Raw genomic sequence first — 16,886 nt, forward strand, 5'->3', positions numbered from 1 at the left:
ATTTTTATTCTCTCTCTGTGGTTTTTCTCCAACATCTATTGCATTTCCAATAGCAACATCTAAAGTTTTAACTTTTTTTTTTTTTCCTTAAACATAGGCACAAAGGTACCACCCAAGACCAAAAAAGAAGATTCTGGTGCAAATTCTCAGGTAGGCTGCTTGAATAGGCAACTGTAGTGAAAACTGCTTTCAACTCTGGGAGGAATATTAAAATCATAATTACCAAGAAAAAAATGTTATAAACCATTTTTCAATTCACAGAGCAAATGTTTGAAATAAATGGTTAGAAGGTTACTATCTTTATTCTGTATAATAGAGCTCATAAAGATGGGTTAGGAAGACATGCAAACAGGGTGCCTAGGTGACCCAGTCATTAAGTGTCTGCTTTTGGCTTAGGTCAGGTCATGATCCCAGGTCCTGGGATCAAGCCCCGCATTGGGCTCCCTGCTCAGCAGGAAGCCTGCTGCTCCCTCTCCCACTCCCCCTGCTTGTGTTCCCTTTCTTGCTGTCTCTCTCTGTCAAGTAAATAAATATTTTTTTTTAAAAGATGTGCAAATTTTTTTATAAAAACAAAGAGACATGATTAGAATATTCATAAAAGATATAGCATAAGTGACTGATACTAAAAAAAAATTTTATTTTATTTATTTATTATTTTTTTTTTTTTAGATTTTTTATTTATTTATCAGAGAGAGAGAGGACGAGAGCAAGCACAGGCAGACAGAATGGCAGGCAGAGGCAGAGGGAGAAGCAGGCTCCCTGCCGAGCAAGGAGCCCGATGCGGGACTCGATCCCAGGACGCTGGGATCATGACCTGAGCCGAAGGCAGCTGCTTAACCAACTGAGCCACCCAGGCGTCCCTACTAAAAAAAATTTTAAAGGGCTCCTGGGTATCTTGGTTGAGCATCTGATTCTTGGTTTCAACTCAGGTTGTGTTCTCAGGGTCGTGGGATTGAACCCCACGTGGGGCTCCATGCTCAGCACAGAGTTTGCTGGAGGTTCTCTCCCTTTCCCTTTGTCCTTCCCCTTGCTTCCCCACCCCCCAAGGAGGAAAAAAAAAGGTTTTCTTCACAAAGATGGTCATGGTGGTATTTGTATAATAGAAAAAAATTAGAAGCAACCTAAATTATATATATAGAAAATACATATAATTTATATATGTATTTAATATTTATATAATATATATATATAAAATATAACCTCCATTATTTGGAGGATGTTCTGAGACCATGAATACTAGACTTATAAAGTAAATGTCATGGGAGAAAAACATAGGGAAATTGAATATATAGCATAAAAAGACTAGAAGAAAATATACTTAAGTTGCTGTAAGGGGTAGTGTTTTTTCCCCAACTTCATACATTTTCTAACTTGCCAAATGTTTGGGAACATTTTATTATTTTTATAGTGGAAAAAAGAAAAAATATTAAAAATGTTATGCTATATAATGTGACTTTAGAGTGTTTAAATGGAATAGGAATGTGGGTGATTGCCATTGTTTTTATGACATATTTTAGAAGAGTGAGCCTGATGGGGTCATTGTTTATCAAAACGTCACTGGTAATTGGGCTGTATACCTCTAAATTCTTTGATCCCCGTTCACTGATAAAGTCAAACAGGAAGGATGGTGAGTGACTACAGTTCTCCAGAAGGAAATGTTCACATTAGTTGCCTGCATTTCTTGGGGGTTAAAAGTGCCATTCTTGAAGATGGGTTACTCAAGTTCAGGAAAAAGAGGGGGTTTGTTTGCTTATATTTTTGTTTTTGTATAGTAACCCATCAGTTGTGGCAAACTGCAGCTATGCTAGGCGCTGTGTCCAGCGTGCAACCTGCATTACCTCATTCCGTCCTCACAACACCACCGAGCAGCACTAACATGAATCTGAGGCTCGGTTCTAGAACCCAGGCCTGTCTGCCTCCAAGCCTTTGCCTTCGCACTTTCCTCTCCTCCCTGCTTGAGCTCCTCGAACATGGGGTTCCCATCCTGACTTGGCAGAGACACGTTTTGACAGAGCAAAACCTTCCTCTGTTGGGTGTGAGGTAAAAGCATTCTTGTTGGAGTGTTTCCTCATACTAGCCCACCATGTTTGGGTCATTACCGCGCCAGCCTTAAAGCTAACTATATACCTCGTAAAATTAAAAGTGTGAAGAATGAAGTCCCATGTGATGGAATCTGATAGCCTCTGAATCAGATCAAGATCTGGAATTAACAGAGTGCCCATTCTGAGCCTTCCTAATTTAGGTAAAGAAGAGCTTTACTGAAATTTATATGCTTCACCAGAATTTTTTCAAAGCATCATAAATACTATATGTAAACACCATATGCTGTTACCTAATGTTTTTTTTTTTTTTAAGATTTTATTTATTTGACAGAGAGAGATCACAGGTAGGTAGAGAGGCTGACAGAGAGAGAGAGAGAGAGAGAGAGAGAGGGAAGCAGGCTCCCCGCCAAGCAGAGAGCCCGATGTGGGACTCGATCCCAGAACCCTGAGATCATTACCTGATCCGAAGGCAGCGGCTTAACCCACTGAGCCACCCATTAGGTAACAAGCGCCCCTGTTACCTAATGTTTTTAATGTAACTCATGTTACAGATGTTATTTTAAGATCACAATTAGACAGTGCCTGGATGGCTCAGTGGGTTAAGCCTTTGCCTTCGGCTCAGGTCATGATCTCAGGATCCTGGGATCAAGTCCTGCATCCGGCTCTCTGCTCAGCAGGGAACCTGCTTCCCTTCCTCTCTCTGCCTGCCTCTCTGCCTACTTGTGATTTCTCTGTGTGTGTGTGTGTGTGTGTGTCAAATAAATGAATAAAATTTTTTTAAAAATCTCAATTAGAAAAAAGGTTTTGCTTAAGCATTGTATGTATACCTTAAAAGCTAAAAAGCTGCAAATCTCATCATATCTGTCATTTGGAATTCTATTTTAAGAAAAAAGTTATTGGAAGCTTTTATTTCTGAAAGTTGGTAGAAAACATAAAGTCTTGGGTGATGTAAAGAAGCCTTCAGGCTTTGAAATCTTTGAGCCCTTACCTTTTCTTCTTTTTTCTTTCCCCCACTACTTTTTTAAGCTTTGTAGGAATCAACGTCAAATAAAATCTCCCATTTCTTACCAAACCTGTGGTTTGTAACAGGATACTAGTCTTTCCGGAGAATGGTGTGAAGCCCTTCACAGTTTTACAGCGGAGACCGGTGATGACTTATCCTTCCGGAGGGGAGACCGGATCCTGATCCTTGAGCGGGTGGACGCTGACTGGTACAAGGGCAGACTGCGGGACAGGGAGGGGATCTTCCCAGCAGTCTTCGTGCGGCCCTGCCCAGGTACGGCAACTGCTGAAATGACTGTTTCTCTCCAAGGGGAGCCTGAGACCTTTAGAAATGGTAGATACTCCTTTCCCCTCTGGCCATGCTCAGTTTAACTTGCTTGCCTGTATTTGAAAGAGGTGATTCATAAATGTATGCACACTCTCTTGTTTTGGGGGGAAAATAAAGACAAAAATGCCTTCACTTAATAATGGCTAATTTTGTCTACTAAATATATGCTGTCTAGTTTTATTCCTGGTAAGAAAACATCATCTTTTTGCAAGTTAAATAAATACAGAATTAATTGAAATTATTCTGTCCCAGGAATGAGAAGGGGGGCTTCTTGAAATGTTTGATTTGTGTTTTAGTCCAGTGTCTCTCTCTATATATTTGGATTTTTGGTGTCTTCACAGCAGAGGCAAAAAGTATGTCTGCTTTGGCATTGAAGGGGAAGAAGGCCAAAGCCTTGTATGATTTCCATGGGGAGAATGAAGATGAACTTTCTTTCAAGGTAAGAATGTGTATCTTTTTGTAACTGCATTAAATGGCTCTAAATTTTGAAGTGTCTTCCAGTGAAGAGGGGAACATTTGGGTGGAGAACTGATTATTAGTCAGGAATGAACAGATCTTAGACCCTAACTTTAATGGATAGGATTAGAGAAGGTGAATAGGCACATTTAAATTATCAGCAAGGCATTTATGTACTTAAAACCTTACTGCCCCACAATCCCCAAACAAATTCCTTATTCCTGGGCCTTGTAACATCTGAGCTCAACAATACTGGAATTTTCATTGGTAGCCCTAGTGAAGGATAATTCTCTCCATGGCCTTTGCAGCCTGCTACTATCATGTCTCCGAAATCAATGGAAGAATCAGATGGTTCCTGCCACAGCTGGCCATGGCAGCAGGCTTCGTAAAACACTGGAGTCTTGTCTACAAAGATACTGACTAGACTTTGGGGAAATGATCCCAAAAGGTTATGCTCCTATGCGAAGGCTTATTTATTTATTTATTTAAGTCATCTCTACACCCAGCGTGGCACTTGAACTCACGCCCCTGAGATCAAGAGTCGCACAGTCTGGGGCGCCTGGGTGGCTCAGTGGGTTGAGCCTCTGCCTTCGGCTCAGGTCGTGATCTCAGGGTCCTGGGATCAAGTCCCACATTGGGCTCTCTCTTCAGCGGGGAGCCTGCTCCCCCCCAACCCTGGCCAGCCTGTCTCTCTGCCTACTTGTGATCTCTGTCAAATAAATAAATAAAATCTTAAAAAAAAAAAAAAAAAGTCGCACAATCTTCTGACTCAGTCAGCCGGTGCCCCTGCAAATGTGTTGTTTTTGTTTTTAGCAGCCTAAAATTCAATTTTACTTTCCCGAAGAAGTACCTCCTCTTTTTTGTTTGTTCTTTTTTGTTTGTTCTTTTTTGTTTGTTTTTTAAAGAGTAAGGAACCGCATATTTCCTCTGACCATGGTCAGAGGAAGGCACTCAGGACAGGACTTTGGGACTGTTCCAAGAGGAAAGAGGGTGGGTTTCCTTCAGTTGCCATCAGAGCAGCCTGCATCCAATGCTGGGAAGTTCTCTATCACCGGATGCTCGGCCAGAGGCAGAGTTGCCATAGAAAAAATTAAATCATCAGGGAGTGATTGGAGAAGATGAAACTTAAACCAGTAGGTACCCCACCAGCTATCAAAAACAAAACAAGGGAGATAAAGGTGATGCTGGGAAGTCGTAGAGTAAGGGGCATGCGGAGATAAGTCAGTAGAAAGTTGCTAACTTTCCTATTTTGTTATGGAGTTTTCCATTTTTCTAGGAATTTCTTTCTTTTCATATTAAAATGTCATTTCTCTAATAAAATGCTGTGAGTAAATACTATTTATTATGCAGAATTATAATTTGGTAACCGTGTATCAGTTCCGTTTTTTCCCTCCTTAATTTCTTGGTTCTCAAAATCCAAATGTTTGGAAACTGTTGCCCTCATCTTTTTCAGTCATGGGAATCAGTGGCTCAAAGTTAATTCTTTTTATTGTTACGTAAAATGTTACTGCAAGTGAACAATCTGGATTCAAACTTTTTGGATGTTATGTTGGCCTTTGTTTAAGTTATGTCAGTGTAAATAATAGAATTCACAGTATTCTCCAGAAAATAGGGTGTCTTCATTTTACAAATGACTGAATATAAACAGGGTAGTTCCTGAGGTTTTTTTTTTTTTTAAGCTTAAGGGATTCATTGTTAATCTTTAATATTTTATTAAATATTCACAGAATATTAGTAGAACTTTTTTTGAAAAAGAAATTTTCCTTGCCATCAGAAAACTGACATAGTATGTACATATAGACCAGAGCCAAAAAAAAAAGTTTCATTTAACTATTATGTTATAATTTAGAAACCAGAAAGAACTTATTTATAATAGAAACTTTGAACAGCCAGAATTTTTACAGATTTTGGCAGAGTAAAGTAAATTAATGACATTTGATAGTCAGCATTTTTCCCTTCCATTTTCCATAAAGAAAGGCCTTAAATCAAACCATTTTTACAGAGGGCAGTGTACTAGTGCTATAAATAAAATGCATTTAGCCTGATAAAGATATTCTTAAAAGTAGCCAGGGTCATCCTGAACCATTAAAGAATCTTAAGCCCAGATTCTAAGAAATGGTTAGAATCCATAAAGAACAAAATAGTTTCAAGAGAAAATTTCAAAAATGATGTCTTCATCTGTTGAGGAATTAAAATTCACGCATGAATAAGACACATAGTCCCTTTGACTAACTTGATGAGGGTAAATCAGATGTTCTGAGTCCGGGAGAAGCTCTTTAAAGACAGGAATGAATCTAAATTTGATTGTTAGACCATAGGAGCATGGAATGAACTAAATGGTAAAGGAGGATACCATTATGTGGAAGAATGATTGTACAGTACAAAATGCTCAGGATGTTGAGAAAAGGCAATGATAAAAGTAAAAAGTCCACTGTAAATTGTGATGGCCGTGTTCCCCAATGGTTAGCAACACTGGCCCTGAAATCACACTGGACTGGACTCCTGACCCTACCACTAACTAGACATGCAACCCTGGAGAAGCTGTTGAATCTCTCTGAGCTTCAGAGAGATTTAAAATGAAGAAGTCCATAAAAATATCTCTCTCATGGGGCACTGGAGTGGCTCAGTGGGTTAAGGCCTCTGCCCTCAGCTCAGGTTGTGATCCCAGGGTCCTGGGATGGAGCCCCACATCGGGCTCTCTGCTCCACGGGGAGCCTGCTTCCTCCTCTCTCTGCCTGCCTCTCTGCCTACTTGTGATCTCTGTCTGTCAAATAAATGGATAAAATCTTTAAAAAAAAAAAAAAACCTCTCTCAAACAGCAAAATAACAGTGTCAACCTCTAGGACTGTGGTGTTGTTCAAGCGAGTTAATTCCTTTAAAGTATACAGAGTAGAACTACCTATAGTAAACACATGGGCTCTCTTACCTTTAAGTCTGCTTAAATGTCACCTTCAAGGGGGTGTTCCCTGACTGGAACTAATGAGATGTGAACCCCACTTTCTGTCCTCTTGGGCCAGCTTATTTATTTGCCTCCCTACTCTAAAATGAGGTCCTTGGGGTGCCTGGGTGGTTTAGTGGGTTAAAGCCTCTGCCTTTGGCTCAGGTCATGATCCCAGAGTCCCGGGATCGAGCCCCGCATCGGGCTCTCTGCTCAGCAGGGAGCCTGCTTCCTCCTCTCTCTCTGCCTGCCTCTCTGCCTACTTATGATCTGTGTGTCAAATAAATAAATAAAATATTTTTTTAAATAAATAAATAAATATAATGAGGTCCTTATTCCTTCTGTGTCCGTAATACTCAGAACAGGGTCTGACACATGCTGGGTGCTCAGGAAGTAATTGTTACATGAAAAATCTATATATAACATATATGACATCTAGGACTGTTCTTAAAGAAGAATTTGAGATTAGGAGTAGTGAATTTGGGGGCCACAAAATGCAAGTGGGAAAATAAAAGTGCAGTAAGGGTGACAATAGTGAAGGAACGGGCTCTGAGAAGAGGCATACAAGCAGAGGGTGTCGTGAGGACTCCATCATCTGCGTGGCCCATCATGTAACCCACTGGGCAGATCAAGATCAGCAAGTGACATCAAGAGAAGATTAACCATGCCTCTTCAAGGAGGCTGCTTTCCACACTTAATTCGCAACAGAAAATAATCATTCTTTCCAATTTATGTCTTCTGACAGGCTGGAGACATCATAACAGAGCTGGAATCTGTAGATGATGACTGGATGAGTGGAGAACTAATGGGAAAATCTGGGATATTTCCCAAAAACTACGTTCAGTTTTTACAAGTCAGCTAAAGGTGAAGAATGACTGTGTTCTTTGGCACAAGCACTCACTTGAACTATTACTTTGACTATCAGATACGTTTTTGCACTATTTTTGTAAACTGAAATATCTGTGCTCTACATGGTACACTAGAATTTTCTGAAAGCAGAATATGTCCAGGTTCTGTAGTCCGCTTTCATTCACAGTAGAAACATGCACATGGAAACCTGTGAACCACCCTGGTATCCTACCAGGGAGGACGTCTGGTGGGATCAGCAAGGCAGGTACACACTTCCCCCAGGGAAAGCGTCAGGTGGCGTGGTGGCATGGGGAGGCTTATGAGCAGAGGTTGCACTTGGACATCTTGACCTCAACACCAGGAAATTAACCATGCTTCTTCATTTTTCACTTTAGTTTAAAAAGAGGACATTTGATAATTTGATATTCTCTGTGCTGTAACTGTCAGGACATGGTTGGTAATCTAAATTTCATTTTTGACATTCAAATTAGTTCTAACCATTTAAGCCCATTATCCTTATTACCAGGGCAAATCTTTGCTTCTGGTGGGGCAGTTTATTAACTAGCTGGAGCCTTTATAAGCACTTGGTAAATCAGCCCGTGCTTATCAAATGCTTCTTTTGTTACTAAGTATTTTTCCCTTTGTCCAAGGATTTAAAGGGGGTTAGAATTTGATGTATCTTAGTCAAAAGAACCAAAACCATCCTGAAATGCCTTGCTAATACAACTAACCCTTCCACATACCGGCCACACCTTCTTTCTTCCACATATATTTCATGCTAACAGGGTTATTATAAAGCACATTTTCTGAATCTGCAATCATTCTTTTGACAATTACTGGTACCCAAAGAGAAATTCATTTTCTTTGTGTTACCCCAGTAATACATAAAAACCTGTGTCTTGTTATACTGGTACATTATGAATCACATATATCTCATAATACAGAGCAACTATTAAGACAGAAAACACCAAACCCCCACAGCTCATTTCTTCCTTATAATCAGAATGAAAAATAACTGAAGGAGATCCAAGGCTGATACTTCTTTGGGTTTTTGTCCCCAGTTTATTCCTGCACAAATTATTAGAGTAAATTAAAAAACCACTTTCCTGCTATCCATTTGTTATGCATTCCAGACTTAAGATAAAAGTGGTTCTTTATGTGATTGAATCAATTACAGTTTATGGGCTTAAGCCAAATAGGTCGAAGACAATCTTCCAAACAGATCAATGGAATGGAATTTCATTGGAAATGTAAAACATTTCCCCAACAGCCCTCCCAGTTTTCTTCCATTTTTGAGAAGAGTTTCATATGCTTGGTCACTTTTTAGCTTTTGTCATTGTTTCCCACTATCCAAAAAGTTTGGCAGCCAGTTGTCAACCATTATTTGAACACCCTGTGGGGTTCTGTAAGGGAGGAGATATTTACTTTGTCTTTGATAGAACTTCATTTTTCAGTTACATGGTTATCATTGATTTTGGAGTATGGGAGCTGTTTTTCATACATTTTGGTTAGAGGACATTATAAAGAAAACTTGTCAAATCTCACGTAAGAGTAATTTCATGAGAAATGAATGGCTTAGAGTATTGTCTCAAGTAAAGTCTTATTTGCAGTAAGGTGCACAACAGCTGGAAGTGGGGGATGTGTCTGGAATAGGACATGAGGTATATTATTTTTGCCTATAATTGTGACATCATATATCAAAGATCGTGAAAGCCTAGCTTTATTGGAGAAAAATATCCCTCTTAAATTTTGGCCTTGTGTTAGCAGAATGATAAGTGCAATAGTTGTAAATCTACTTGACACTATAATAAACTGAACTGAACTTTTCAAAGTCCTTTTCTCATACTAGACTGAATTTTTTGAGAATGGAGGTGGTACCTTTGTGTCTCCAGCCCTTTGCACCATACAGGGCTCAATAAACGGTTGGTTGGTTGGTTGGTTGGATAATTCGTAGATTGGTTGGTTGGATGGAAAGATTTCACACACAGCAGTACTATATTGGATACACCAAGATCCAATATCTTAACCTCTTGAACTTGTTGACAAAAGTTTTTATTGAAACAAAATTCAGTTTTGTATCATTTCACTCCTTCAAGGCACCTTTTTTGCTTGCCACTTATTACCCACTCAACTGACAAGAGGCCAGGATGTTGCTCAGGATGGGTTTCAATAGGTACCTCCTTATTCTCTGTATTGATTGAACCTAATTTTCATACTCAGTGAATTTCATAGGGGAGAAATAAGAATGTATTACTTTTCCTTTCCATAATTTTAGATGAAATCTGATAGTGTACATCCAAAGCCTGCTCAAACTACAATCTTCAAATCCTTTGTCGTTAGTGGGTTGAAACTAGAGAAGTCATTTAATACATTATTCTCATCCTTTTGAAATACTTAAAGTAGATTTTTTTTTAAAAAAAGATGTCCTTGTTTACATAGCTGAGCGGGGTGGGGGGTAATGCAATGTATCTGTCGTTGTGCTTGTGGAAATCACAGGTTTTAAATATAGCCTGGAACATTCATAGTGGAAAAACCATCAGTGCATTTGTCAAGATTTTTGGTTAGAACTAGCATTTGAGAACAACAAAATACTCTTCTATAGTATTTGTTATCCATCAACTCTTAAAGGTAATTTTTTGGTTTTTATTCAGTTTCTTAGGCCTAGATACATATATCTAGAGAAATAGTGATGGATATTTGGGCTAATTATAATAGGAGATATTCATTATAATCATTAATGGTTTATTCCTTTTTATGGTTAATTCCTTTTAATTAATGCCAGATGCACATAGGCCTTATGATTCATAACTCAATGCCGTTTTGAATACTTAAGAGTGAATTTTTTCAGAACTAAGAGGAAATCGTTTTCTAACCTATGCTTTTTTACTTCACTGTAAGGCTAGAGGGGAAAAAAATACAAAGCCTAAATCAGAACAACAGCACCATCTAGGGGCCTCTCTCCTAATTGCAAGCTCGTCCCGTTAAACCACAGAAGAGTCTGTACACCAGAGCTCAACCTGCAGAGGGTAAATGATTTGCCTAAGGTCATACAGGTATGGCAGAGCCTAAAGCAAAACCTAGCTAGCTCTACCGATTCCCGGATGAGTACCTTTTCCCATTTGTTGTGCTAACATGATGCATTTCTCTCTAGCAATTAAATAAGTAGATCTGTTTTTCTTGTATACATAACTTCTCAGGTATGATACATATGATTAGAATGACTTGCCTAACGTGTTGTGATAAGCCCTGGGTGTTATGGGTAACTAATGAATCATTGAACACTATATCAAAAACTAACCGAATATAATAAATAAATACCAGTTTAAAAAAAAAAAAAAAGAATTGGGCGCCTGGGTGGCTCAGTGGGTTAAGCTCAGGTCATGGTCTCAGGGTCTTGGGATCAAGCCCCACATTGGGCTCTCTGCTCAGCAGGGAGCCTGCTTCCCACCCCCACATCCCTACGCCTGCCTCTCTGCCTATTTGTGAGCTCTCTCTGTCAAATAAATAAATAAAATCTTTTTTTTTTTAAAGTTGCAGAGAATAAATTACAGCCTTAAATTTATTTCTCTTCAAGAAAAAAAGAAAATTCCTTCTTGGCTTCTCAATTTTATGTAGACAGTTTATATTGATGGTACCTAAAAACTCAAACATAAACTGATCCATTAATGGGGTTTCCTTTTTGGCTTAATAGGGAATTTATGAATGCTTGAAACATCAAATCATGAAAAGGTGTTTCTATGGGCTGTGCTCTTGGTAAGAGCAAAAATTCCTAAACCTAAGTTTTCATGTAGTGCAAAACACTGTTATAGTATTTTGTAGTCTAATAGATTAACTCAGGCACTGTTAAGCCAATAAATTTAAATTTCAGAGTCTGAATTTCTTAAGGAATCTTAATTGCATATAAGCCATGGATTGTTTATCTTCAAATATTGCAAATTAGGTAATAACTCACTGAAATATTTTTCAGGAGAAATAGTGATTCAAATTCCTTTAGAATTTAGAAAGGAAAGGAAATTTAGAAAGGAAAATTACCTGTTGGTTGTCTGTCTTCTTTTAACAGGAATCAGCTGACAGTCTTAATACCAAAATAGCATTATTTAGTTCTTCTTTACAATTAAAATAAAAAGTACAGCAACATTTATTTCTCTAGTTGTATCTAAGTTTATTTATTCCATAGAGCCCTGACCCGGGACCACTGAGGCCCACCACAGTATTCTCCTGATCCCAAGTAGCAACAGCCGAAGGGCAGATGTACTTCCAAAGAGCATCAGAGCATGTCACTAACCCTTCAATTCAGTACTCTGCCTAAGATCGCTCTCTACAGAGAAAGCTTGGTAATATTGGAGGTTCATTTCCAGACCACTGCAATGAAGTGTGTATATCGCAACAGATCAAGTCAAATGAATCTTTTGGTTTCCCAGTGTGTATAGAAATTATGTTTACACTATACCATAGTCTGTTAAATGTGCAATAGCATTAAGTTCTTAAAAAGAAACAATGTATATACCTAAATTTAAAAATACTTTGTTGCTAAAAAATGCTAACCATACCTGAGCTTTCAGCCAGTCAAGTCATAATCTTTTTGCTGGTGGAGGGTCTGGCCTCAATAATGATGGCTGCCGATTGACCAGGGTGATGACTACCGAAGGGTGGGGTAGTTGTGGCAATTTCTTAAAATAGGATAACAGTGACGTTTGCCACATTAATTGACTCTTCCTTTCATGAACAATTTCTCTGTGGCATGTGATGCTGATTGATAGCATTTTACCCACAGTAGAATAATTTTCAAAGTTTGAGTCAGTCTTCTCAAACTAAATTTACAGAATGTTCGAAATCCTTTGCTGTCATTTCAACAATATTCACAGCATCCTTAGCAGGGGTAGATTCCATCTCAAGAAACCGGTTTCTTTGCCCAGCCATGAGAAGCAGCCCCTTATCCCTTCAAGTTTGATCATGAGATTGCAGCCACCCAGCCACATCGTCAGTCTCCGCTTCTAATTCTAGTTCTCTTGCTCGTCCCACCCCATCTGCAGTTACTTCCTGCATGAAGTCTGGAACTCCTCAAAGTCATCCTTGAGGTTTGGAACGCACTTCTTCTAAACTTCCGCTCGTGTCGATATTCTGACATCTTCTCATGAATCACAACTGTTCTTCGTGTCATCTAGAATGCTGAATCCTTTCAGAAGGTTTTCAGTTTACTTTGTCCAGATCCATTAGAGGAGAAACTATGGCAGCTATAGCCTTAGTAAATGTGTTTCTTAAATGAGAACACTCAAAAGTTGAAATTACTCCTTAATCCACAAGCCACAGAATGGATGTTGTGTTAGCAGGCATGGAAACATTGATGTTGGCCATCAGAGCTCTCGGGTGACTAGGTGCATTGTCAACGAGCGGTCATATTTTGAAAGGAGTCGTCTTCTCTGAGCATTAAGTCTCAACAGTGGGTTGAAAATATTCAGTAAACCATGCTGTAAACAGATGTGCTGTCATCCAGGCTTTGTTGTTCCACTGATAGAGCACAGGTACAGTAGATTTACCGTAACTCATAAGGGCTCTAGGATCTGAGGAATGGTAAATGGCTTCAGCTTGAAGTCACCAGCTGCATTTGCCCCCAACAAGGGAGTCAGCCTGTCCTTTGAAGTTTTTTGACTTCTCCTCTCTAGCTCTGAAAGTTCTGGATGGCATCTTCTTCCAATATACAACTGTTTCATCTCTGTTGAAAATTTCTTGTTCAGTGTAGCAGCCTTCATGAATGATCTTAGCCGGAACTTCTGGAGAACTTGCTGCAGCTTCTCCATCTGCACGTGCTGCTTCTTCCTGCACTTTGATGTTATGAAGATGGATTCATTCCTTAAACCTCATGACCCAACCTCTGCTAGCTCCAGACTTTTCTTCTGCAGCTTCCTCACCTCTCAGCCCTCACAGAATTGAAGAGACTTGGGGTCTTGCTCTGGGTTAGGGTTTGGCTTAAGGGAATGTTGTGGCTGGTTTGACCTTCTATCCAGACCACTCTAACTTCCTCCATATCAACAATAAGGCTCTTCACTTTTTAATCACTCTTCACTGGAGTAGCACCTTTAACTTCCTCGGAGAACTTTACCTTTGAATTCACAGTTTGGCTAACTTTCGTGCAAGAAGCTTGGGTTTTTGGCCCATCTCCGCTTTCGACATGCTTTCCTCATTAAACATAATCATTTCTAGCTTTTGATTTAAAGTAAGAGACACACGACTCTTCCTTTCACTTGAACACTTGGAGGCCATTGTAGAGTTATTAATTGGCCTAACTTCAACATTGTTGGGTCTCAAGGAAATGATATAATAGTAATATCAAAGATCACCGATCGGCATGCAGCCTCCAACCCTCTTATCTCCGGTGCCAGAAGGAGGCAGTCCTCTTTTCGTGCCTAGCACAGCCATGGCTTGTGGTCCTAAGAAGCATCTGAGGCGTGTAGCAGCGCCAAAGCATTGGATGCTGGATAAACTGACCAATGTGTTTGCTCCTCACCCATCTGCTTGTCCCCATAAGTTGAGAGAATGTCTCCCTTTCATCATTTTCCTAAGGAACAGACTTAAGTATACCCTAACAGGAGATGAAGTAAAGAAGATCTGTATGCAGGGTTTTATTAAGATCAATGGCAAGGTCCAAACTGATATGACCGGCCCAGCTGGCTTTATGGCTGTCATCAGCGTGGACAAGACTGGGGAGAATTTCCTTCTGATCTAGGACACCAAGCGTCGCTTTGCTCTTCATCGCATTACACTTGAGGCCAAGTACAAGTTGTACAAAGTGAGAAAGATCTTTGTGGGGACAAAAGGAATCCCCCATCTTGTGACTCACGAGGTTCGTACCATCCGCTATCCTGATCCCCTCATCAAGGTGAATGACGCCATCCAGATTGATCTGGAGACCAGAAAGCTTACTGATTTCATCAAGTTTGACACTGATAATCTGTGTATGGTGACTAGGGGTGCTAGCCTGGGAAGTACTGGTGTGATCACCAACAGAGAGAGACACCCCAGTTCATTTGATGTTGTTCACATGAAAGATGCCATTGGCAACAGCTTTGCTACCCAACTACCAACATTTTTGAAGTATCAAATACTGGCAAAGGCAACAAACTATAGATTTCTCTTCCCCATGGAAAGGATATCTGCCCCACCATTGCTGAAGAGGGAGACAAGACTGGCGGCCAAACAGAGCAGCCAGTAAAATGGTCCCTAGGTGACATGATTGGAAGTCTTCATACCTAATTAAAGGTCATACAGCACAATAAAAGGAAAAAAAAATCACGGATCACCAGCATTTTAAATATAATAATAATGAAAACGTTTGAAATATTGCAAGACTTACCAAAATGTGGCACAGAAACACAAAGTGAGCAAATGCTGTTTGAACAGTGGCATCAATAGGCTTGCCCGATGTGGGGTTGCCACAGACCTCCAACTTATGAAAAAACAAGAAAACAACAACAAAATGAGCTATACTTGTACTAAGGAGACCAGTGGTGTCTTCTCTTTAACATATGAAATGTCAGAGCTGTTAAAAAATAAATATACAGATCTTAAGGAAAGAACCTAGATGTCCATCAACAGACAAATGGATAAAGAAGATGTGGTGTGAGGGGCATCTGGGTGGCTCAGTGGGCTAAAGCCTCTGCCTTCGGCTCGGGTCATGATCCTGGTGGGGTCCTGGTATTGAGCCCCGCATTGGGCTCTCTGTTCAGTGGGGAGCCTGCTTCCCCCTCTCTCTCTGCCTGCCTCTCTGCCTACTTGTGATCTCTGTCAAATAAATAAATAAAATCTTAAAACACACACACACACACACACACACACACACAGTGGAATACTATGCAGCCATTAAAAGAAATGAAATCTTGTCATCTGCAACAATGTTGATGGAACTAGAGGGTATTATGCTGAGCGAAATAAGTCAAGCAGAGAAGGATAATTATCATATGATCTCCCTGATAAGAGGAATTTGAGAGGCAGTGGGGGCGGTGGGAGGTAGGAAAGGAAAAAATGAAACAAGATGGGATCGGGAGGGAGACAAACCATAAGACAAACCTTAACTCCCGAAACAAACTAAGGGTTGCTGGGAGGAGGGGGCTGTGGAGAGGGTGGTGGGGTTATGGACATGGGGGAGGTTATGTGATAAGGTGAGTGCTGTGAAGTGTGTAAGCCTGATGTTTCACAGACCTGTACCCCTGGGGCAAATGATACATTATACGTTAGTAAAAATAATTAATAAAAAATATACAGTGATGAAAAAAATTATCAAATTCATTTATATATACAGAGCACTCTCAGGGAAGAAGAATATTGGTGAGCAGACAGAGGCTTGCATCTTTGCTGGTCAGAGGGGTCTGGCTGGGCTATGAGAAGACTTAGTTTTCCACTGTAATGACACAGTTCGGGGCAAGGTCAGAAAGCAAGAGAATAGAGGGCACTAAAGCACCATGCATCCGGAAGACTAACTGCTAAGTGGGATGATTACCCTGGTGTGATGTGTCAGGCTGTTCCTGCTTCATCCGGCTGGATGGCTGCTACAGCACATTCTATTTGATGGACACGAGGAGGGACTACTTTATAAAGAGAATAAAGGCAAATGATGAGACCAAAGAAACAGTTCCTCTGGAAAGATGATACTCAGAAATTCACTCACAGATAGGGCTGCTGAGCAGACCTTGCACAAAGCCAGTAGCCAGATCACTCAAGCTGGTGTCCAAGTGCACAAAGTAAGATTTTCTTCTTTAGAATTTGGTAATAAGGACAACTGCTATCAGGCCATAGATGGCAGTAATAACCATAACCACTGGAATGTTGGACGTTGTGATCAGATCTGGCGTGGTTCCTGGAGATGATGCCCAAGCCTCGGTGCAGAGCTGTACATGGAGCCAAGGTCCTGAATCCTGGGGTGGCCCAGAAGCCTATGACAAGTGTATTTAGATTTGGTTCCAGACTGAAGTAGATATGAAGGAGGAAGCTCATAGAATGGAAAGCATATTCCAGAATGTGACAGATACTAAAATGCAGCAAGTCCATGACGTAGCTGGTTGAGATCCATTTTTTGTTGTTGCTGTTAATTTGCAGCATACTTTGCATAAAATGTGTAGAACTTAAGTATGCAATTCTGTACACTCAAAACCATCAGTAAATACATAGAACATTTCCATCACCACAAAGTTTCTCATGCCGCCTTCCATTCAATGATCACATCCTGCTCTCCTGTCCCACCCCCTGACCCCTGCAGAGGCAGTCACTGTTCTGATTT

General features: G+C 40.1%; 1 protein-coding gene and 1 pseudogene across 8 annotated transcripts in view; both read left to right on the forward strand.

Moving 5' to 3' along the window:
* Window positions 1-9,446, forward strand: part of SH3D19 (SH3 domain containing 19) — a 179,792-nt gene extending 170,346 nt beyond the window's left edge. For 7 of the 8 annotated variants that reach the window (XM_059175508.1, XM_059175536.1, XM_059175525.1 and 4 more), the window contains 4 exons: window positions 98-150; window positions 3,132-3,318; window positions 3,714-3,811; window positions 7,512-9,446. In XM_059175508.1, the coding sequence (XP_059031491.1) occupies window positions 98-150; window positions 3,132-3,318; window positions 3,714-3,811; window positions 7,512-7,628 (455 nt within the window). In that variant the 3' untranslated portion in view covers window positions 7,629-9,446. The remainder of the gene's footprint in view (window positions 1-97; window positions 151-3,131; window positions 3,319-3,713; window positions 3,812-7,511) is intronic. The other variant, XM_059175516.1, reaches the window with a different exon arrangement.
* A 138-nt stretch (window positions 9,447-9,584) lies between these two features.
* On the forward strand, window positions 9,585-15,429 carry LOC131832501 (small ribosomal subunit protein eS4-like; annotated as a pseudogene).
* Window positions 15,430-16,886: the final 1,457 nt, after the last annotated feature.

This window comes from Mustela lutreola, chromosome 1 (assembly GCF_030435805.1).
Source record: "Mustela lutreola isolate mMusLut2 chromosome 1, mMusLut2.pri, whole genome shotgun sequence".
In the NCBI taxonomy this organism is placed as follows: Eukaryota; Metazoa; Chordata; class Mammalia; order Carnivora; family Mustelidae; genus Mustela; species Mustela lutreola.